The sequence below is a fragment of the Cucumis melo genome, chromosome 5 (genome assembly GCF_025177605.1).
Source record: "Cucumis melo cultivar AY chromosome 5, USDA_Cmelo_AY_1.0, whole genome shotgun sequence".
Classification (NCBI taxonomy): Eukaryota; Viridiplantae; Streptophyta; class Magnoliopsida; order Cucurbitales; family Cucurbitaceae; genus Cucumis; species Cucumis melo.
Window position 1 is genome coordinate 27879406 of NC_066861.1, and position 21628 is coordinate 27901033.

The 21628-nt window shown below is 34.0% G+C and overlaps 4 protein-coding genes across 6 annotated transcripts; 2 read left to right on the forward strand and 2 right to left on the reverse strand.

The window, feature by feature from the left end:
* The first annotated feature begins 4380 nt into the window (after window positions 1–4380).
* LOC103495846 (5'-3' exoribonuclease 4) lies at window positions 4381–14996 on the forward strand. 2 transcript variants are annotated; one of them, XR_007820999.1, is made up of 22 exons: window positions 4381–4789; window positions 5435–5537; window positions 5616–5692; window positions 5779–5970; window positions 6149–6268; window positions 6407–6469; window positions 6570–6713; window positions 6804–6968; window positions 7140–7217; window positions 7874–7960; window positions 8374–8454; window positions 9243–9335; window positions 10265–10335; window positions 10593–10721; window positions 11118–11194; window positions 11505–11545; window positions 11671–11745; window positions 12479–12630; window positions 12731–12835; window positions 12940–12990; window positions 13533–13615; window positions 13812–13878. XR_007820999.1 is itself a non-coding variant. In XM_008457526.3 (22 exons), the coding sequence occupies exons 1-22, from the start codon at window positions 4583–4585 to the stop codon at window positions 14482–14484; spliced, it is 2892 nt and encodes a 963-aa protein (XP_008455748.1). In that variant the 5' UTR covers window positions 4387–4582; the 3' UTR covers window positions 14485–14996. The 2 variants fall into 2 exon arrangements, 1 of the variants encoding a protein (XP_008455748.1); XM_008457526.3 differs by having other exon boundaries at window positions 4387–4789; window positions 12915–12990; window positions 13812–14996.
* Window positions 14997–15250: 254 nt separating this feature from the next.
* Window positions 15251–17078, reverse strand: LOC103499548 (uncharacterized). Of its 2 annotated transcripts, none has more exons than XM_017046353.2 (2): window positions 16222–17078; window positions 15251–15453 (listed from the first exon to the last, which is right to left on the reverse strand). In XM_017046353.2, exon 1 carries the CDS (start codon window positions 17076–17078, stop codon window positions 16248–16250), a length of 831 nt encoding a protein of 276 aa, XP_016901842.1. In that variant the 3' UTR covers window positions 15251–15453; window positions 16222–16247. The 2 variants fall into 2 exon arrangements, with proteins under 2 accessions (XP_016901842.1, XP_050940744.1); XM_051084787.1 differs by lacking the exon at window positions 15251–15453 and adding an exon at window positions 15509–15647.
* On the reverse strand, window positions 15509–21181 carry LOC103495842 (40S ribosomal protein S24-1). Its single transcript, XM_008457520.3, has 8 exons — window positions 20999–21181; window positions 20637–20678; window positions 20186–20356; window positions 19995–20081; window positions 18726–19908; window positions 18342–18640; window positions 16222–18109; window positions 15509–15647 (listed from the first exon to the last, which is right to left on the reverse strand). The coding sequence occupies exons 1-5, from the start codon at window positions 21068–21070 to the stop codon at window positions 19867–19869; spliced, it is 414 nt and encodes a 137-aa protein (XP_008455742.1). The 5' UTR covers window positions 21071–21181; the 3' UTR covers window positions 15509–15647; window positions 16222–18109; window positions 18342–18640; window positions 18726–19866.
* On the forward strand, window positions 18234–19340 carry LOC103499556 (probable transcription factor At3g04930). Its single transcript, XM_051085375.1, has one exon. It carries the CDS (start codon window positions 18234–18236, stop codon window positions 19338–19340), a length of 1107 nt encoding a protein of 368 aa, XP_050941332.1.
* Window positions 21182–21628: the final 447 nt, after the last annotated feature.

Sequence of the window (21628 nt, forward strand, 5' to 3'; positions counted from 1 at the left end):
GTTTAAAATGTGGGTTGAGTTGAGTTGAATTTTTTGATTTTTTTCGGGTTGGGTTGAGTCTCGGGTTGGGGGTTATAAAAATTCGGGTCAACCCAACCTAACCCAAATTAATAATTTATATATATATATATATTTATTTATATTTATATTATAAATATTTTATTATTTATTTAATACTTATGGATAATGTTTAAAATGTTGAACTTTTATGGATATTTGAAACTTTGAATTTATAGATGTTTGAAACTTTGGATATGAGTGTTTATCGACATCGTACAACAATTTTAAACCGTACAAACATCAAGAATGAAAAAATAATAATACAACCCAACCCAACTCAACCCATTTAATATGGGTTGGATTGGGAATATAATATGGGTTATTCGGGTTGTCAACTCAGCCAACCTGAAAATATGGGTTGGGTTGGAAAGACATTTCCAACCCAACCCAACCCATTTACACCCTTTAGTATCATTAAAAAGCAGTAGTATTGTAAAATAATATATAGTTTTATGCTTGAGTTGATTTATATATACTATAAATACATAGATTTGGATAGACAAATACGATATTTGCTCTCTACATTTTGTTTTTCTTTCTTTAAATAGTTATAAATATTCGAGTCGAGCAATATAAATGACCATTTCATTAATAAATTTTTTTCTAAACTTTGTTTTATATACTAAAATAAAGTTATACGATTGGTGGAAAAGTTTCGTTGGGGGAAATTTTGTTCCCCCATTTGGATGAAAATTTGATTTTATTTAGTTACATACACTAGTTCGGTTCAAGATTTTCAATCCCATGGTCCCAATGAAATTCTTCCATCCATACTCATGCTTTCCCCTAAAGCGTATAATTGTATAGTTTCACACACCAACGTTGTTTCAAACCAACGGTCGAGCTTTTATGATATGCAATTTTCTAATCTTTTAATTGTATGGTTCCACAAAAAAAACTATATTTTTTAAAATCATATTTAATTTTTTTAAAATTAAATTACGACATAGTTTCAACTCAAAATTTGAATTGATGCGATTTATTTTATTTTATTTTATCATCCAAATTCTTCATTTCATATAATTTCACCTTAAAATATTCATAAAGCTTTATATTATTTTGTAATTATTCTCTCATTCCTTTAAAATATTTATGCTATCACAATGACATCCACACAACATATTTACGATACATACATCTAAACATCGTCTTGTTTTATAAGAATGATGATTAAAAACAATGATTAAATCACAGTAAAAAATTCCATTAACTAATTACAGTAAATTTTATAAAATTTTCCAAAACGTTCATTCATATCAATATTTTTACAAAATTAAAATTTCAATATTTCAATCAATACTTATATTTTAACCCTTACGTATGTTGCACGTGAGGCGATCTCACGTGCATTCCTATTATAAACATTTTGCTTGTATTTTTATTATTTTGTTTTTCAAATAATTCCCAACATAGGAATTGTGACAACGTGGTGTTCAACAAAAAAAAAAGTCAATAATGTTTATTTATTTATTTAATTAATTTAATTATGTTGCAACTACCATCAATAATGCCCATAGTATATTAAGGGAAAAAAACAACATTATTATTCACGCAATCATTGTATTAATCTATATTAGTATAATGTCGACACTTGTCACATCCGGCCATTATAGAAAAATGAAAATGGACCCGTCCCATAATAAAAAAGAAGCTAACGTCAATTATCATTAAGTTAAATACGTTTTAGAGCGTAAACAGATTGATAACCCGAATAATATTCCCAACCCAACCCAACCAAGATTAGAGTGGGTTAAGTTGAATCCAATTTTTCAACCTGAGGAAAAAAAAACCAATATTTTGAATTCAACCAAACCCAATCCCTATAATATGGGCTAGATAGCCCAGATTATCGGACTAGCCTTACACTTTAGTACAATCTCACTCTAACTAAAAAACTTTATTTTATACTATAAAGTCATTGTACTCTCTTTATACTAAAATTTGATTTCGTAAATATTAATTAGTACTGAATCTTATTGTCTTGTCCATTCTTTCCCTTTTTTGTGCCATTCCTTCACTATACATTGTTGGTGTCAATTTATTAGATAATTAATTGTACTTCAAATCAAGTTATTGTTCAATAACATTATATTAATGTAATACATGGTAAACAAAAAGCAATTACATGAACTTTCTTATTGATTGTGCTATAAAATCGTTGACGTCTTGATAGGTGATTATCACGGACTCATAATGATTAGGATTTTTTAAATATACATCATATTTTAAATAGGGTATTACTTTGTTTTTGAATGATTAAAAGGATCCACTTGTGATCGAAATAGAATGTTATTGAAACTACTTTATTGAATAGTTGAGATAGACCAATGGGCTACCTTTATCCATAGGATTATAAATTATTGTGAGCAAGCGGAAATGAAATCCATGGATTTGGAATGAGAAATAACATAATCAACTTTGCGTTGAACTATATGGTATGACAATATATATAATAATATAATAAAAGCTTATATGTGTCCCAAAAAGAACTTAGGTTTCATAAATATTCACTTTACATGTTTTAATTATGACATAATAATTTTTAAGTTTGACATAGGTTGTTAACATTAATGTACTATGTAAAATATAATATATGATGATGCTGATATATTGGTATAAATGCCATTATAAAGTCCTAAGTCAAATGATTTTGAAGGTAGCCAACATAAATATAGTTAAAATTGCATAAGACATACAACCGATTGAACCTTAATACTATGAACTAAAAAAGCTGCGACAATTATTTTTATGTAATTAAAAATAGATTTTTACATGGAAGTTTTTTGTACCAACTTAACAAAATTTAAAATGTTTTATTATTATTATTATTTTGGATATTTCAAGGAAATTTATTTTAAACGATTGATTATGAAAATATTTACAAATATAACAAAATATCACGATTCATATTTGATAGATTATGATTAGACTTTGGTGTATTGTTATATCCGGTAAATATTTTGGTTCGTTTTTCTGTTAAAATAACTCATATTCCAAATCAACGTTTCATTTATTACGAGAAATTCGTTTTATGGTAGTTTTATCTTTTTCTCCCATATCTGTAGCTAAAAATGCATTGAACTCGGAACATAGCAAATGAAGGAACATCTGACAATCAACTCGCACAATATCTTTAATTTTAAACAAATATGACGTTTTTAATTTTTTTTTTATATAACCCGACCAAAAAATGATTTTATATACTTTCGACCTAAACTAAAACCAAATAGATTGATCTCAACCCCTATTGATAAGCGTTTTCAATGGGTTTAAGAGTTTTGTTTTTCCGATTTTTTCACCCCTAACCCATATTATTTGATATACAAGATGATATACTAAGGAGAATATATTGTTCACCCACTTATCAAATATAATATAGTTTGTTTTAGCTGTTTATAGAATTTTTTTAATTATTGTATGAATTTTCATCATTTGTGTATGTTAGGAAAAAAAATACCTTTATGAAAAATTTTGAAGTAAGGAGAGATGGAAAGACATAACAAATCAAGCCTAACTCTTTTGGTAAAATAAATTATATAAGACAATTTACGTACGTAATAAAATTATTTGTACTAACTATAAAGCAGATCGTATCTAGAGTGCATTTGTAATAAAATGTTCAACTTTATTCATATATTATAGACCGTTTAGACTATATACTCGAACTTTTTCCACGTTTATGTTTTTACATAAAGTTCAAGTTTAGTTGAGATAGTATTGAGACCTTAATTTATTAGATTCAATAATACAGTATTCAATTTCACTAATAATTTTTTAATAACTTTATTGAATAGCTAGAATATAATTTTAAACTACAAACTACAAGTTTTAAGACATAAATTTCAACAAGATTCATGATTATACGTAAACGAGATAAAAAATAATTCAATTATGTTTGTGATTTAGGCTTATTATCACTCATTCATAAAGTATAATTCCCGATTAACATTAATTTTCATTATGATTTGGTAAACGTGGCCTTAGTGTAGGTAAACAACTCAACTTTAATAGTAAACTATGTATTTTATATTTACCAAACAAACCAACCTTCACCTCTATCCCTATATTTCACGTTTATCAAGAAACTCAATTTTATCATCTTAGTATTCTTTTTACAATTATCAACATATTTTATCTTATAACTCTACATCGTAAAATAAACTTAACAGGTTTAACTCATTGATACTAACATGAACTTAACTCAATTGACATCTTTTAAGGATATAAGGTCTCGGGTTCAAATCGGCTACTATCAAGACCTATGGCAGCAACAACTATATCTATTAATTAATTAAAGAAAACTGGAAATTTGTGTAATTTAGCATGAAAAATGGTGAAGGGAAATACTTGTCCACGAGAAGGCCACAATAATCTTCGTTTCCAAACACATTCCAATTTCCCCATCTTCGTTTCTCTGTTTGCCCAAACCATTCCGTACACTCAACTTGCCTGCAGAGGAAAGCTTTTTGCAGATCTCGAAATTCCCTCTTCTTTCAACTGACTCGCCGGACCTCTTGCCGCCATGGGTGTCCCAGCCTTCTACCGGTGGCTCGCTGACCGGTACCCGCGATCCATCGCCGATGTGGTTGAGGAAGAGCCACTCGATGGCCCTAATGGTGTCCTCTTGCCGATCGACGTCTCCAAGCCTAACCCTAATGGAATGGAGTTTGATAACTTGTATTTGGATATGAATGGCATAATTCATCCGTGCTTTCATCCTGAAGGCAAGGTATTCAGTTCTTGTTCTCCTTTGCATTGCCTTCAGTTTCGAGATTGTAATGGGATTGGGTTGCAGGGGGAAATGAACGTTATCGTTAAATTATTTGGCCCAATTCGAGTGGCTTGTGATGTTTATGTTTTTGGCTGTGTATTTGAGTAGAGGAGGATTGACAGAATAGCGGAGAGTTTAGTGGGTTTTGCGAAATTTGACTGTCAAGAAGAGAATTCTCTAGCTTAAATTCTAGCTTGTGGTCATTGGCGTGGGAACTTGTCTAATGCGGAGACTGGGTAACTTATATTTGTTGTTTCTGGCGTTGGTTATTTAACAAAACGAAGTAAATTTGATTTTGAAATGAAAATTTACCAGTGTAGGTCAAAATGTCGTTTGAACTATAATATGATGGTGTTTGAGACATGAAAACGGCGGCACGTACGTTTCTTATCGAAATGAAATTGGAAGCAAAAACACTTCTACTTCTGCTTTCCGAATGCTAAAATTTTAAGACAACAAGAAGCGTGAATAGACGTGGTTTTTATTTGGGCTATTAGGAATGACGACGAGCGAACCTACAGAATTGACTTCCATATTAGATTTATTTCTCTAAGAATTGCTGAAATTTGTTGCTGTTGATTTGTGCTTAAACTGTTTGTGCAGCCTCCACCTGCTACGTATGATGCTGTATTTAAATCCATTTTCGATTACATTGACCATCTCTTCTCATTGGTTCGGCCAAGAAAGGTTCTTTACATGGCAATTGGTATGAAATATGATAGGTTATGGAGCAATTTTTGTTCTCTTTATGCAAGGTCTATTTACTAACTTTAGAATTTGGCAGATGGCGTTGCACCTAGAGCTAAAATGAACCAGCAACGCTCCCGGCGTTTCAGAGCTGCAAAAGATGCTGCTGAGGCCGTGAGACTGCTTATATGCCATCTATCGTCATGTATATTTATGATCAATGAAAGAATTTTAATTACTTTTGGCTCTGCACATGTTAGGAAGCTGAAGAAGAAAGATTAAGAAAAGAGTTTGAAGCTGAGGGGCAAACCTTATTGCCTAAGGAGAAGCCCGAAACATGTGATTCTAATGTTATCACTCCTGGAACTGAATTTATGGGAGTGCTTTCAGTAGCACTTCAGTATTATGCACAATCAAGATTAAATCACAACCCAGGGTGGAGGTTTACAAAGGTATGGTTGGAAAGTTTTTGTACTTCTCATTCCTTATCTTCAATTGGCTTAAAGATTGGATAATTCCTTATTGGTGGAGTAATCCTTTCTGTATCTTCCACCTTTTATACCTCTGGCTTTCAGGATACTTTGTCTCTCTATGTTTATTTATGGGGATGCATTGGATGATTATTTGAAGGTTATTCTATCTGATTCAAACGTTCCTGGTGAGGGAGAACACAAAATTATGCAATACATTCGGCTGCAACGCAATTTACCTGGTTTTGATCCAAACACTCGACATTGTCTGTACGGTCTGGTGAGTGTTATCCATCTTGACTTTTTATAGTTTCCTTTTCTTTAATGCTTCTTGGCTGTATGTGCAGAAAGAGTTATTGCATTATAATTCCTGGTATATTTGTTTTTGAACTTAACTGTTTTTGTGTATTAATTTCAGGATGCGGATCTGATTATGCTTAGTCTAGCAACACATGAGGTTCATTTTTCAATCTTAAGAGAGGTCAGTTGACTGTCTCATGAGTGCTTATGTATTTCTAACTTCTAGCTGATCTCCCTGCTTCAAATTGATTGATTACTGAATGCACACATTAGTCGTGCAGGTAATAATGCTTCCAGGGCAACAGGAAAAATGTTACAATTGTGGCAAAGTTGGTCATTTAGCAGCTGAGTGTCGTGGAAAGTCTGATGGACCGGAAGATTGGAATGGAGCGGACGAAACTCCAATTCATAAGAAGAAATATCAGGTGGGAGAATATGTTATCTTGTTTTCAAGGGTTCATCTTACCTTATTTAGTATGTCTTATTGTATCTGACACAATGAATTTCTCATGCAGTTTCTCAACATTTGGGTTTTACGAGAATACTTGCAATATGAATTGGACATTCCCAATCCACCTTTTGAGATCAATTTTGAGCGGATAGTGGACGATTTTGTGTTTTTGTGTTTCTTTGTTGGCAATGATTTTCTTCCACATATGCCAACCTTAGAGATTAGAGAGGTAAAATAATCTAGCTGTTTTCTAGGAGCATACTGTTATTTCTTTGTTTCCCAAATGGCTAAATGCACATATTCAGTGCTTTGAGGGGTTTAAAGTCATATGTACTGCCTCTTCTCCATAATTTTCTATCTTTAACGATGGTATCATGACGGACATACTTATCTGGTTCAGGGTGCTATTAATTTATTGATGCACATATATAGAAAGGAGTTTCCTGCTATTGGTGGATATCTTACTGACGCTGGTGAGGTAATGACCTTTTTTTTTCTTACAAACTTGTTCATCGTTGCTGGCATATTTTTCCTCCGGAAGTATGATGTCAACTGAACTCATCTCCCGTCTCCATCTAAAATATCTCTACCCTTTTTTCTGCTTCTTTAAAACCTAACATGTCAAACTAACATATCTTACTGACGCTGCTTCTTTAATGTGTCAATCATGTGCATTTTTGAGAGCCAAAGTTCAAATCTGTTCTGCAGCGCATTGGAACTGAAGAGCAACTGTTCTTTTTCCCTGTTTAGTTAATTTAGTAAAGTCCCATTGTGTTGGGTTGAAATAATTTACCATCTCCTCATCGTATTGTTTATATGATGATCAACAACAAGAGTGCTTTGTCACGTTCCTGCATTTGTTTGTTTATAGAATCCCCTTCTTGTGGCTTCAGGATTAGATTCCCATCCTTGCCAAATCTGTGTATTCTTCTTTTTTGGATTTATGACATGGTACAAATATCTATTTTTCATAAATAAAAAATCTTACAAGGGTTATGCATCGTGACATTATTTGCTGGTATTTTCTCACTTTTCTTTTCTCTTGTGAAATATTTTTGTGTGGATGACCGTGTATAAAGTAATGAAGTTCTATTCTGAACAATCTTCAATTTCTGTTTTCTGTGAACTGACTAGGTTTTGTTAGATAAAGTGGAGCATTTTATTCAAGCTGTGGCTGTACATGAAGACCAAATATTTCAAAAAAGAGCTCGAATTCAGCAGGTCTTGGGGCATCTCTTGTTGTCTATTATCATTTCAAAGCTTTTTGAATCTTATATACTTTTTATTATGCTTTGTTTTTTTAGTGCTCCGTTCTGACCCATCCTTGACCCATTTTTATTAAACTTGCCTGTCAATGCAAGTACCGATGAGAACGTAGGTGTGCATTTCATTAGCATTACATGAACAAGATTTTCCTTTTTTTTTTTTTTTTTTTAAAATGTTACATTGCAGATTTGAATCTTTTGTATCCTTTTGAAAATTTGCGCTGTAAGGTAATATTGTCATGTCTTTGTCCGCCATCATGTGTGTATCTTTCCATATTCTGATTTTTAGTCTTTAGCTATTCATACTTCAATAATCTATACATTGGTATCCATGGATGAAAACATTCTGATACAACATGCTGTCAGCAGGCACAGGAGAATAATGAAGAAATGAGAGGTAGAGCTAGAAGAGAGAGTGGTCCTCCACCCCCACCTCCAACAGTTGACAAGGTTTCAAACATAAATTTTATTTCTTAATAGTTTTGCATGCATTTAATATACTTCTTCATTTTTAATGGTCTAATGCATATATGACGTTTAATACCTGTTAGTCTTGGTTGAAGTGCTTGAGTTTACAATTATCGGCAAGATATCTGGCCAATATATGTCCTCAGTCCTCTTTGGATTTTTCTTCTTGCCTCGTGTCTACACTTGAAGGAATTCACTGTAATTTGTGCGTGTGTTTCTAGTAAGACGTGGCAGGTAGGAAAGTGGGGGAGGGGTTCATTTTGTGTGGAAGTTATTTGTCTTATTTTGACAAGAAATATTAACTTTCCACTGAGATTTTTGATAAGTTACAAAATTAGAGACCTACCAAATTCCAAGCTAAACTAGATGTAACCTTGACAAAGACGATCATTAATAGTAAAGCCTAGAATAAATAGTTGGCTTGATGTATAAACTATTACAGAGTAGTCCCATCAATTGGATAGGAATTTTGTATTAGTATTACCATTACATTTAGAGTGCTGTGGATGTTTGCTGTGTTTGACCATCTGCTATTGTACCAAAAGCTTTTCTTTACTTTTGTTTCTTTATTTTTTATTTTTATCCCTCTAGACTGTAGTTTTATCGTCCCATGAATTGAAAAGATCAACCAATTCCTCCCTTTTGATTGATTTTTTTTTAATTGAAAGAATTCGTATGTAATCTCATGGTGATTTGATGTTTAAAATGTGTATATTTTGATGGACGTCTAAATGTGGGTATTGTATTCTTTGCCATTTCCCTTTTCCCAGATCAAGTTAGGGGAGCCTGGATACAAGGAGAGGTATTATGCTGAGAAGTTCAATGCCAACCCAGCAAACATTGCTGAAATAAGACAAGATGTGGTAAGTTCAATATAAAAGAATAATTGTTATTATTCATGTCTATTTTTTGGTGGATGTACTTAGTGGTTCTCACCCTCTCCAAAATTTGAACTCTGAACATCTTTGAACTCTTGCTATTCTCCTACCTATTTTGTGTGGGGAAAGAGTATGAATCTGATCGGTTGATCTTTTAAAGCTAAACCATGGATTACCTTCCACTAAACTAAACCTGAAAATTCCTGAATAATAGTTTATGTTGTTCGTATGTTATATATTTATCATATTAATTTCGCGTTAGCCAGGATTGTACCATTTATAAGGTTATCCCTAGTGTTTTACATTAGTGGTAAAAGATTTTTAGATTCAACCGAGGTCCAAAAGGTGATGGGTTTATTGAACCTCTTTGGACACCTTACATGGAATACTCCAGATATTTCTAATTTTGCTAGCTTCTTATCAAACTACGAATGATTTTAAAATCATCTAATAATCTTAAGTGTTGTATTTCATGAAAATAAAATTTCGAAATGTGAATTCTAGGCCGAAGAGAGTGGTGCGTTAATTTTGCTGAATGTCAAATTTGAAAAAACCGAGAAAAATATTTGAAGTTGTAGAATGCAGTGTTGCATGGAAATGAGAAGTGGGGTTCAAATTTAAATAATTTTAGTTTAGGAATGGTTGGATATGTGCATTGCTGAAATCATGTTTTACTGTTTCCTTTTTGGTGATTCATATTTTGGTAAACGAAACAATTCATTGATAAATGAAATTAGGAGAAAAATCCCAAACATCAAAAGGTGATTACATAAGGGAGTGTCAATTACTGACTAAAAAAGATAAGCTGATGCCACGAAATTTTATTATAAATATCATTAATAGATACATTAAATAAATCCCCCTCGAGTGGTTTTGATGAACAGAAGTAACTGATAGGCTTACATTTTGTGCAGGTCCTGAAGTATGTGGAGGGTTTATGTTGGGTCTGTCGATATTACTATTCTGGGGTTTGCTCTTGGCAATGGTAACCTTCATTTTCATTTTGTAACAAATGGGTGCATTCTTCAAAGAACCATATCTTCTTTTGGTTTTAGAGTTGTCCACTAATTTTCTGAGGATATGCATGCAGTGGGTTGGGTACTGATTTGTTTTTGAGTCTTGATTAAAAATCACCATTGAATTAAAATCTATGGCCTATTAGCTGTTTGGTATCCATGTTTTTTGGTATGGTAATGGGCAGTACTTACGATGTCAATGTCTCTACTTGCTTTTTTGCTTCAGGTACTATCCTTATCATTATTCGCCTTTTGCCTCTGACCTTAAAAACTTGGCTGATTTGGAGATAACTTTTTTCCTTGGAGAGCCATTTAAGCCTTTTGATCAACTGATGGGAACTCTGCCAGCTGCAAGGTTCTGTCCTTTTAATTTATCTGCCATTTGTCCTACTAGTCTATTTAAAGTTTTATAGCTCAAAAAAGATGAAATTATTTCTAACTTTTGTTTACAAGAAGTGAAAAGCACATTCCATTGAAAACATAAAAAAGTTAAATGCTAAGGCAACAAAAGTATGAAGTTAGATCTTTTTTCCTGTTGGCGCTAATTAAAATGTACAGCCGAATAGTTTCTTTATTTGGGTAGACTTGTGGGAAGCCGAAAACCAACCTAAAGCCTGATTGATCCTTATGTGATTTTGTCTCAAAAGTTTCTCTATTTTTTTTCCAACATATCCTCCTCTTACATTGTCGAGTGTAGCATATTGACCATATTAACTTTTATGCATCGTGCTTATTGCTTATATCAATACAGTTCAACCGCCCTTCCTGAGAAATACAGAAACTTGATGACAGATCCATCGTCGCCTATCCTTGAATTTTATCCTTCAGGTAATTTCTTTTCCTTTTTTTTCTATTATTATTTTTTTGAAGTTCAACTTTGATAGAAATATTATCTTTCGTTGAGAGGGAAAAAATGAAAGAATACTAGAACATACAAAAGATTTAAGTCCACAATAGAGAATGCAATAAAAGAAAAAGGGCTCCAACTGTGCAAGATAGTGTAAAGAATAGAACTAAAGATCTTTGAAGTTGAAGTCGTAAGTGGAAAATGAAATCTGGTGTTTGTTTTCACTTAGTCTCTGTTTTTTTTCCTTGTAATTTTCCCTCTTGCCTCAAATGGTGTATTTTTTGTGAATAGACTTTGAGATTGACATGAATGGAAAGCGATTTCTGTGGCAGGTACTTGTGCTTTTTGTTTTCTCAACGAGCAAGAAGTTTATTTATTTATTTTTTAAAAAATCATTCTTAATTGTTATTTGTGAAACTAATGGAAGTCACTGAATCTTTTCCCTTGTGAAATTTAGGGTGTTGCCAAATTGCCTTTCATTGACGAGAGAAAGTTGCTTGCTCAAACTAGGAGACTTGAATGGTCTTTAACGGTACGAAAGAATAAGTTAACTTTTATTTTCCAATTATTAAAACTAATTTGGTCAAATAATTGTTTCTTTTAGTAATAGACATTTGGTCTCTTCTGCTGTGGTGAAATTATCATTGAGCTTCCTTGGTGAACTGAATCATTGTGCCAATTTTATTTTATTCTTAAGTGTTTTTTTTCTTGTCATTGTTGTTAAGTTAAATATGCCTCATATATGTATTTATTTCATGAAAGCCGCCCGGTTGATTTCAAATATATTAATTCTTCTGTTTTCTTTATAGCAGTACAAACTCATTTTTCACCAAAATGTATTGTGAGAGTAGTAGATTATTGGAATTTTTCTGATAGGCCAGTTTTTTCTGTTTACGTACTTGTCATTTTAGGCTGTCTGGTTTTTTTGCTGACCTACTAGGAATGCCTTGTCCCTGTCGGCGAACCATGAAATAGCTTATTAGAGAAATGTTATAGATTGTCCTGGTTTGTTTTATGCTTAGGAATTTTATGGAATCTCGATATTTTTGTATGGTTTATAAGCTAGCAATTCTTAGGTCGGTTGGCTTCTACAATGCTATCACTGCTTCAGCACTTTAGCTTTTGAGTTGCTTCTATTCTTAGGCTTATGAAACCATATTTTGATTGAGTTTGTACTTTGTGAAGAAGGTGAAATTACTTTCTTGTGTAGTCAATTGAATTTCAATGCTGAGATCAGTAATCTGCAAATTTGTTGTATTATGCAGGATGAAGAGAAGAATCGGAATAGTATTATGCTTGATTTGCTTTATACACATTGTACCCATCCATTATCTGCACAGATTTTCTCTTATTACCAAGTTGCTAGTCAGCTACCTCCACATGCAAGAACTTGTTGGGTGATTGACACGAATGCAAGGTTGGTTTGATTTCATCACATATTCAATATAATTCCTGATAACTTATCCCTGTATGTGCTTACTTTGCTGCTCAATCCCTTTGTTGCATTCATTTTACAGCGGCGGGATGAATGGATATCTCTGGTTGTGTGAGAGAAATGTAATCCGAAATGTTGTTCCGTCACCAATCATCGGTTTGCCGGATATCCAGTGTAATCAAGTCCTGTAAGTCTTTCATTTGGTTACCTGAGACACACAGGCCTCTTCTCTCTATTTCTCTCTCACACATTTTGTTTAACTGTAGAAATGTTACATATCTTAATCCTCAGAAGCACAAACATATCCCTGAACCTCCAAAGGGAGCAATCATTCCCAAAAAGGTGCGTAAGATATGAGTCCCAAGTCTCATCGAATTTCCTTTCAGTATAATGTCTATGAAACAGATGTGAAAAACATTTAGACCCATTTGGCAACCATTTTCTTTTTGGTTTTGAAAGCCAAGCCTTTAGACATTACTTCCACCTTTAAATTTATTTGTTCTCTACATTTTACTAATAATGTACAAAACCTAGCCGAAATTTGAAAACTAAAAAATGTAACTTTTGGATTTTTTTTTTTTTGAAATTTGGCTAAGATTCAACTCTTGTACTTAAGAATGAATGATGCATACCGTTGTAAGAATATGAGAGGAAATAAGCTTAATTTTCAAAACCTAAAAATAAGACGAAATTATTACCAAATCGGGATTTTAGTAATTTAGTTAGACATTTCCATCATGTAAGGTTTTTCTTTTTTTATTAGCATATTTCTGAATTAGGATGATCACGCATGATGCATTTTTTTACATTTCCTTCCCTTGTCACTAAATTAGTTAAAAGTACTTGAAATTTGCCTATAGCTTGATGTTTTATTGTATTTGCAGGTTCTAAGTTCCTTGGATATCAAACCATTCCCTACATTATGGCATGAAGATAATAGTTCCCGGCGCTCTCATGGTAGAGAACGGTCAGTGTACTTAAACTTGCCTCATCCTTATTGCACGAAAGTCAACCACTACAAAATTTAAAGTTCTTAAATAGATTTTGGAAAATTAATGTGTAATAGTTTTCAAGCTTGTTACACAATTATACATAGTTTTATGTGTGGATATGTTAGATCCCTTTTGATAGGTTGTTTTTAACCGAGTGCACCTCTTTTTCAGGCCTCGAGTACCTGGAGCTATTGCTGGCCCTCTATTGGGAGAAGCAGCTCATCGTCTTGTCAAAAACACTCTTAATATCAAATCTAATGGCTCATCATCAGGATTTTTCGAACAACCCTATTCACGCAATTTCCCAGGACCACCTATGTTCTCTCGACCACGACAAGTTGGACCAGGTTTTGAGACGGGGTATGGCGAAGATCCAAATTATAACTACGGCCACTATAATAATTACCAAGGTGCATCAGGTAGGCCAAGATATTCCCACTCTTCAAATGGTATGCCAGGTGACCGGCAAAGTTCTCGTGGAAATGATAGAGTACAGCTTCATGAACAATACAACAACGTGAGGACTGGAATGTCTGCTTTGACAATTGAAGAGAACGTAAGGAATCGATCTTCCGACGTTTTAACTCCTGGTCCTCCTCCTGCGATGTTGCCAAAGATGCTGAACGTCGGAAACTCAACAAACCAACAGAATTTTACTCAGGCTACTGACACTCTTCCTTCCCCACCACACAAATGGATCAATAGAGCACCATCTGGAAATATAATGCATGCAAGACAACAAGAAAGTTTTCCGGGAGGGGTCAACGAGAAGCAAGTGAGACAAATGTATCTAGCAAAGACTCCAGTATCCCAGAGCGGGTCAGGTTCTGGAAGCAGGCAGTAATCACCGTTTGTTTGGTTCGTGTTGGTTGTTATTCGAGCTACCCAATGCAAGAGCATTTGTACTTGACATGGATTTGAGTGAGGCACATCCTAACACAAGTGCTTCAGCACGAGTCATTTGGTGGAATCACTTCTTGCATTCTCGTTGTGTAAGTGAAGTTTTTATTGAGCAACCGGGGACGACGTTTAGAGATTAAACTATTTGGATGCATGAAGAGATTCGAGTCAGAAACAATTGGTAAGATCATTTAATGTAATTTGTGCATATTGTAGCAATGAATTCATCACAAACTGTAGTGTATCTACAAGTTTTACCTCTAGAAATTTCCCAACTTAGTTTGGGGGGTTCGAAGAGGAATTGTAGAGTAGACGTTGATTATAGTGAATCTCATAGCACACAAGATATGTGTAGTTAGTTAAATAGCTTGTCTTTGTACTTTTTTTTTTTTCTATTTACTCCTGAGAGATAGAAGAAAGACAAAATATGACTAAAGAGACAAATGATTAGAGATATCTACACCCTCGTCATATTCTATTTTCTTGCTTATTGTTCGATACTCGTTTAGAATCCTTTGAAAGAACCATGAATCGAGTTTGTTATACATTTCTCTTCCAGTACATGCTTTCCCACACATTTTCTCCTAAATTACTCGACTTCCCATTACACTCTTCGGCTCAAACCCTTTTAGTCTCAACTTAGGGGGGAGCACGGGTTCAATTGGTGTACTGTTGCATCGGTCGCAAAGTTCTTTGATGCTCTCATGTCGTGAGTCAAGAAAGCAAATCATGCATTTTATACTATATTCATGTTATAGTGGATATATCATTATTGAAGAAAATTTTAAACATCACAAACAAGTCATTTTAATAAAGAATCGAAGTGTGGGTCACTCTCAATATAATCGCAAGTTTTTACCCCAAAATTTTTGGTGGTTCGCCATCAATCCAAAAGCTGTGTTTATCTCTTTACCTGACCAGATGGAAAATGACTTATTACATTGGCGAATTCAATGACTTCACCAAGATGAAGAAGATTAAGAGCGAAGTTTATTATGTGATTCAACAGTATGATGTTTGTTTTGTCAACACAAAAAGAATTCAGTAAGAATTTGGAGTTCACCAAACATGATACACAAACTCCCTTATAAATTTTACTCAATCCACCTGAAATTCCACAATTTATGTATTAGAGTTTGTAAGTAAACAACAAGACGAAAAAAGAAATTTACAAATTTCATAATGGGATGTCAGTTTCACTTTCTATTCTTCAACTTTAAATGGTTTTATTAGAAATATTAGACTTTGAAACCTTGCATTAGTGGTGACAATGTGCTCGTAATATTATCTACTCGGTTCGAACTCTACTTTCAATTTTAATTTTTGATTTTTCTAGCTAATGAAGAAAAAGATCAAAGACAAATATAATTTATAACCTAACAGTCTAAAACATTACTCAACTAGTTATAGTTAAGATGTATATACTTGACTAAACGATTAAATGTTATTTTATTGAATTCTAAAAGAAAAAAAAAGAACCAAATAATTCTAACCATTTTTAGAAGGCAAAAAGCTAAGACTATTGGATTGTTGTTTGGTTTTTGAATATTAAACTAATACACACCGACTGTAGAGCTCAAATATAGTTGTTGTTATTATTATTATTATTATTTTCTAATTTGACTGAGAATTCAAATATATACACACACAAACTTTTCATTAAATAAACTGAGTTTGGTACCTGATTGATCAATCCAATCTCATCCATCATTGCAAGAAATAGCCGGAGAGGAATAGAGCAAAGAAGAACAACAAGCTTCCATATATAAGCACAGCCTTCTGCCCAGAAGTCAAAGTGTTTCCTCCAAGTCCATACTGCTGATTCTGAGCAAACCCAGCAATCTCCACACTCTTACTCTCAAAGAAGCTCTTCGCCGCCCCACACGTCGGACACCGCCAGTCCTCCGGCAGCTGCTCAAACGGCAGTCCCGGCGCTATTGGATACGTCGGATCCCCCACGGCCTCATCGAACTTATGTCCACATGACCTGCACTCATATATTCCTGTATTCAACACTGCAAATCTCTCCTCCAGCCGTCGCTTATCAAACTTCTCCTCCTCCTTTTCAACCGCCACAACCGGCGGCGGCGACGGCGTATTTGGGTCATCAGAAGTGGGTTTGTCCTCCTTAGAGACGTCGATAGAGTTGAGGGTGAAAATGGAGATGGGTCTCGCCGCAGATAATCTCTGCAACGGCGGAATGGTGGCGGCGACGGGGGGTTTGAAGTTGAATCTGGGAATTGGAAGGGAAGGTTGGGAGAGATGGAAGGAGAGAGTGGGTCTAGCTGAGGAATAAACAGCCATGGATGGAGGTGGAATTTGTGTTTGAAGGTTTTGATTTTCGTATGTGTGTTTGAAAAAGAAGGGAAATTCAGAAGGAAGAAGTAGAAGAAGAAGAATCAGAAGGATCCATGGAATGGGGAAAGGGTATATGCTGGTTTTCGCTTCTGTGAGAGAAAGAGGAGGTGGAGGATAAGGTGTGGTGGTGGGGAAGGAAGAAGATTGGAGTGTGTTCAATTGGGCTTTATTTTTACTCATCTACTATGAAAAGCCCAATTATGAATCAATATGAATGGCAGTTGGTCAAGATTTTTGTTCATAGTCGTAGAAAAATGTTGATAAAAGAAGTCTAAGATTCTATATAATCTCATGTAAACTCCAGAATTGTATAATGTCTAAGATACTAATCACTATTCTGAGATGGTTAATAGCTTGATTTCCCTTCATAGTTGAACATCAAATTACAAAAATATCTATTTTTCAATACATTTAAAATAAGAGATTTGAACCACAGATCTTATGGTTACTAACACATTCATATGTCAATTGAAGTATGTTTGTTTATATATATATAAATATACACACTATTACCGTAATTCAATCATATAAGGTAGTGGGATTTTAATTTGTTTTAGACAATGTTGAAGTTAGGTTGATGATAAAATAAGAATAGTCTTAGCTAACTAACTAAATGACTAATTCCATGTAAAATTTCTAAACAATGCCCTACATTACCATTCCCAAGATGGTGGTAGCTATAACTACTAAATAAAGGCACTTAATAGTAACAATTAAAAAGTACGTTTGGAATAGTTTTAAAGTGTTGAGTTGAAATAGAATTTTAAGTTGAGATAGAGTTCATATGTATGTAGAATTCATAATATCTATGAAGTTTATTTTGTCTTTTGCATTTGACGTCGAGTAAGTTATTAATATAGTTATAATTAGTTATTAATATAGTTATAATGGCAATCCTCCCAAAACTCAAAATCCCACCTCCCCATCAACCAACATTCATTGATAACATCTCTCCAACTTATTCAATTAGTGGGTATTTTAGTGGTTAAATTTTCTATAAAATTTATCGGTCCATTTTCAAACAAAACAAAACAATAATCAAACACTTGTAAGATACCTAACCATTTGTAACCAGCAAATATAGGGATTGTTCATATCCTTATATTCTCTCCCAAAATTCCCAAATTCAATCGACAATATAAGCAAAAAGAGAGGGAGAAAATCATTACCTCTTAAACCGAGCGAAAGACTAGGTCAAGATTCTTCTTCTTCTGCAAATTGTAAACAAGTAAACAAACAGTTTACTCAAAAGAAATCAGATCAAACACAAAGTTTGAATTAATTATGACATGGCCACTTTCCGGTTGGATTTTCTCTTCTTCCTCTTCTTCCTCCATGGAAGAAGAAGATGATGAAGATCAAAATACTCAACCCTCTGATTCTGATGAACATGAAACACATCTCAATGATGATGACGACGATGAATACCAGGCTGATTCTTACCAAGAAGATGCACAAAACAATGAACAAAACGCTGCCGTTTCAGATGAGACAGATGCTGCAGATTTACATCAATCTAAAACCAATAGTTTCTCTCCGATCGAAGATCACATTCCGACCGCCATTGCAATCCCTGCCAATGCTACTACTAACAATATCGTCACCGTTGCCATTCCGGCACGACGGAGAACCACTATCTGGACAAATGAAGATGAAATCAAGCTCTTGCGCGGTTTTCTTGAATACGGATTGGAGAATCGAATCTCCGGTCGCCGCCTTCAGCAACAAGACGCCTTCGCGTTCTATCGTAAAATCAAACCGAAAATTCAGCTAAGTTGCGACAAAAATCAATTAATCGATAAGCTTCGGAGATTGAAAAGGAAGTACCGTAACACTTTGAGCAAGGTCGATTGCGGCCAGAAACCGGCCTTCAAAAGCCTACACGATCGATTAACTTTTGACATTTCAAGAAAAATTTGGGGCAGAAATTCGGGGAGAAAGCAAACATCGGCAGAGGATAGCATTCTAGACGAAGTTCTTGCGGATATTAATCCTAATTTCACTGAAACCAAAGTGAAAACAGAGAACCTCGAAGACAAATACGAAGAGCGAGACGACCTTCAATTAACAAAACGTCGTCGCACGGCGTTTCTATCCGGCGAAGCGAGCAATTCAAACGAGATTCCAATGAGGCCAAGTAGTGTACTCGACGATTTCGGAAAAATTTCAGGATTGGTCGAGGAAGTAGCGAAGGGCTGCTTAACGCCGTTTTTCAAGGAGTTGATGAGTAACGGATGGCCGCCGGTTGGTCTCGCAAGAAGAATTCCGAGTTCGAACGGCGGAGAGGAGGCGGAGGAGAGGTGGCGGAAACAACAAGCTATAGAAATGGAGGTTTATTTGAAGAGATTGGAATTGGTCCAAGAAGAAATTAAGATTACATTGGAGGAGTTGAGATCAAAGGAAGACGAAAGTGAAAATAATAAGCTTCAAAACAATAATTAGCAAAGTATTTAAACACTTAAATTAGACTTTTCTTTAATACATGATTGCACCCTTCAACTCTAATTTCAAGTGTGAAGTCTTCTTCCGAAGAGAAAGAGTAAACCGAAGCATTATATTCAAATATTTCCATTACTATTTCAAACGTTAATATTGCATTTCTTACTTTGCAATGGTTTAATAAATTGAACAATCTATAGTTCTATGATTCAAACAACTAAAAGTAGAAAATTTGATAAAGCCTTGGAATTATCCCCATCTATCAATTATCATAATCTACCAACGATCAGTCTCAATGGGCCGAAGTGTCAACCAAAACATCAAAAAGAAAACGAAGGAAATGTAACGTCAAAAATTCTGTCCTCTGGCAAAAGAACTAAAGTTTTCATATCACTAATCACCAACAACCAAATCACTGATTAACATAATTTAATTGAAGAGTAAGAAGATAGCTAAAAGAGACTCTACTAAAAGAAAAAACACAATTCGGTAGTTTATCATTGCCCATAAGCACAAAATTCCAGCAAATTTATTTCTTCTTTCCTGCCTTAGCTGCATCTGAAGCCTTGGTCTGTATAGGAAGATATAAAAATGTAAATCAATGGCAATGTTTAATATGAAAGCAAGAAGATTTATCGTTTCAAAATCATTCATTACCTTCTTGACACCTCGGATTTTCTTTGCCCTGTTCTTCCTTTCCTTCATTTGCTTTCTTGATTTTTCTACCTTGGTGTCGAGTCCATTCTATGATAATGAAGTGTAAGCATGTTTGAGTAATGTCATTCCATGAAACAAATCTTAAGAGCACAATAATGGATGTTTTGGTTAAAAGGAGATTGTAACATTACCCTGATTAGCCTGTATTTTGGCTCGTACTTCTTTGCATTCTCGACAGAGTCATAGATCAAACCGAACCCAGTGGATTTTCCACCACCGAAGTGTGTTCTGAATTTGAAAACAAAGATGGCATTTGGATCTTTCACATCATAGATTCTGGCCAGCTTCTCTTTCAGCTCAGCCTTAAGAACAAGAAATAGAAACATACAACATAATGAGCGCCAAAAGAAAAACTATCAGCAACATTGATGCCAAATGAGTGCTATTCTATTCCATTACAAATGGCACAAAATATAAATTTCCCAATTTCAATACAAATGGGATTAAATACAACACGAAACTAAGGAACCAGTGTAGAAAAAAATACTATAGATTGAAAAGTTAATTATTCATACAGATTTTGAAAATGCTATAAACAGTCGATATCTTCATGGAAACAAAATAACACGAAAAATGGATTACCTTTGAGACGTTGGGTCTGCCAGGGTGAAGAACATCAATGATCTGCATTAATCACGAAACAGAAATATTATAAACAAATACCCAACCAAGGACCATATATCGCTAACCATAAAGTGATTTTCATTTCAATGACATAAGCAACACTAAAACCCTAAACTCAAAGTCAAATACAAAACCGAACCCTATTCAGCACCAAATAAAATGAAACTAGCACTGCACCCGAATCCAGAAACTAAGTCCAAACTCAAAACCCAACATAGAAATTACATGGAAAGAGAAAAACAAACATGTCAAGAGAAAAATCAAACCTCGCAGAATCAATAAACATAAAGTAATGCGGAAAGAAGAGACAAAGGACTCACGAATTGCTTCCTGGAGAGAAGCCTGTTGGTCATGAACTTTCTGGTCCGAATGGTGACTGCTTTGTCCGCCATGGCTGAAGAGGATGGGAGACTTGAAGCTCGAAGAAGGCGACGGCGAAGAGAAAAGCGGCAAGAGAGTCCTGATTTTCGGATGTTAAAAGAGAGAGCAAAACCCTAATAATAAGGTTAATTGGTGGGTCAGCTTTTGGGCTTTCTTTTCATTGTTCTATTTGGGCCCAAAAGTTAATGGATCTGACTTTGGGCTCCAATTGATCAAATTCTTTTATAGGAAATTGGACTTTATAGCCCAAACAGAAACCTTTTTATTCGAAACTTACAATTCTTTTGGTCACGTTGAAAAATAATTTTAAATCTTGTAATTTAAAACTCGGAAAATAATTTTAAATTTATTGTTTTGTTTGGAACGAGTAAGATTTAAAATAAATATATTTAAAATTTCATGTTTCCATTTGGTAATTAAAAAGTATAAAAAAGTTAAATTGAGAATTAGAAAATAACGATTTCATTTATGTAGTTTACTTTTAAATCTTATAAAAACCTAAAAAATTCGAATATTTTTATCACGGAAATTTTTAAGTAAAAACGAATTTAACCAAATTTCAAAAATAA

Bases quoted from the DNA above. Each gene is read 5' to 3' on its own strand.
- LOC103495846 (XM_008457526.3), top strand. From the start codon at position 4,583: ATGGGTGTCCCAGCCTTCTACCGGTGGCTCGCTGACCGGTACCCGCGA. The intron at 6,714-6,803 runs GTGGGAGAATAT...TTTCTCATGCAG, and splicing joins TTCATAAGAAGAAATATCAG to TTTCTCAACATTTGGGTTTT. The intron at 12,991-13,532 runs GTGCGTAAGATA...TTGTATTTGCAG, and splicing joins GAGCAATCATTCCCAAAAAG to GTTCTAAGTTCCTTGGATAT.
- LOC103499548 (XM_017046353.2), bottom strand. From the start codon at position 17,078: ATGAGTAAAAATAAAGCCCAATTGAACACACTCCAATCTTCTTCCTTC.
- LOC103499556 (XM_051085375.1), top strand. From the start codon at position 18,234: ATGGAAGAAGAAGATGATGAAGATCAAAATACTCAACCCTCTGATTCT.
- LOC103495842 (XM_008457520.3), bottom strand. From the start codon at position 21,070: ATGGCGGACAAAGCAGTCACCATTCGGACCAGAAAGTTCATGACCAAC. The intron at 20,679-20,998 runs GTGAGTCCTTTG...TGATTAATGCAG, and splicing joins TTCTCTCCAGGAAGCAATTC to ATCATTGATGTTCTTCACCC. The intron at 19,909-19,994 runs GTAATGAATGAT...CTTCCTATACAG, and splicing joins AAATCCGAGGTGTCAAGAAG to ACCAAGGCTTCAGATGCAGC.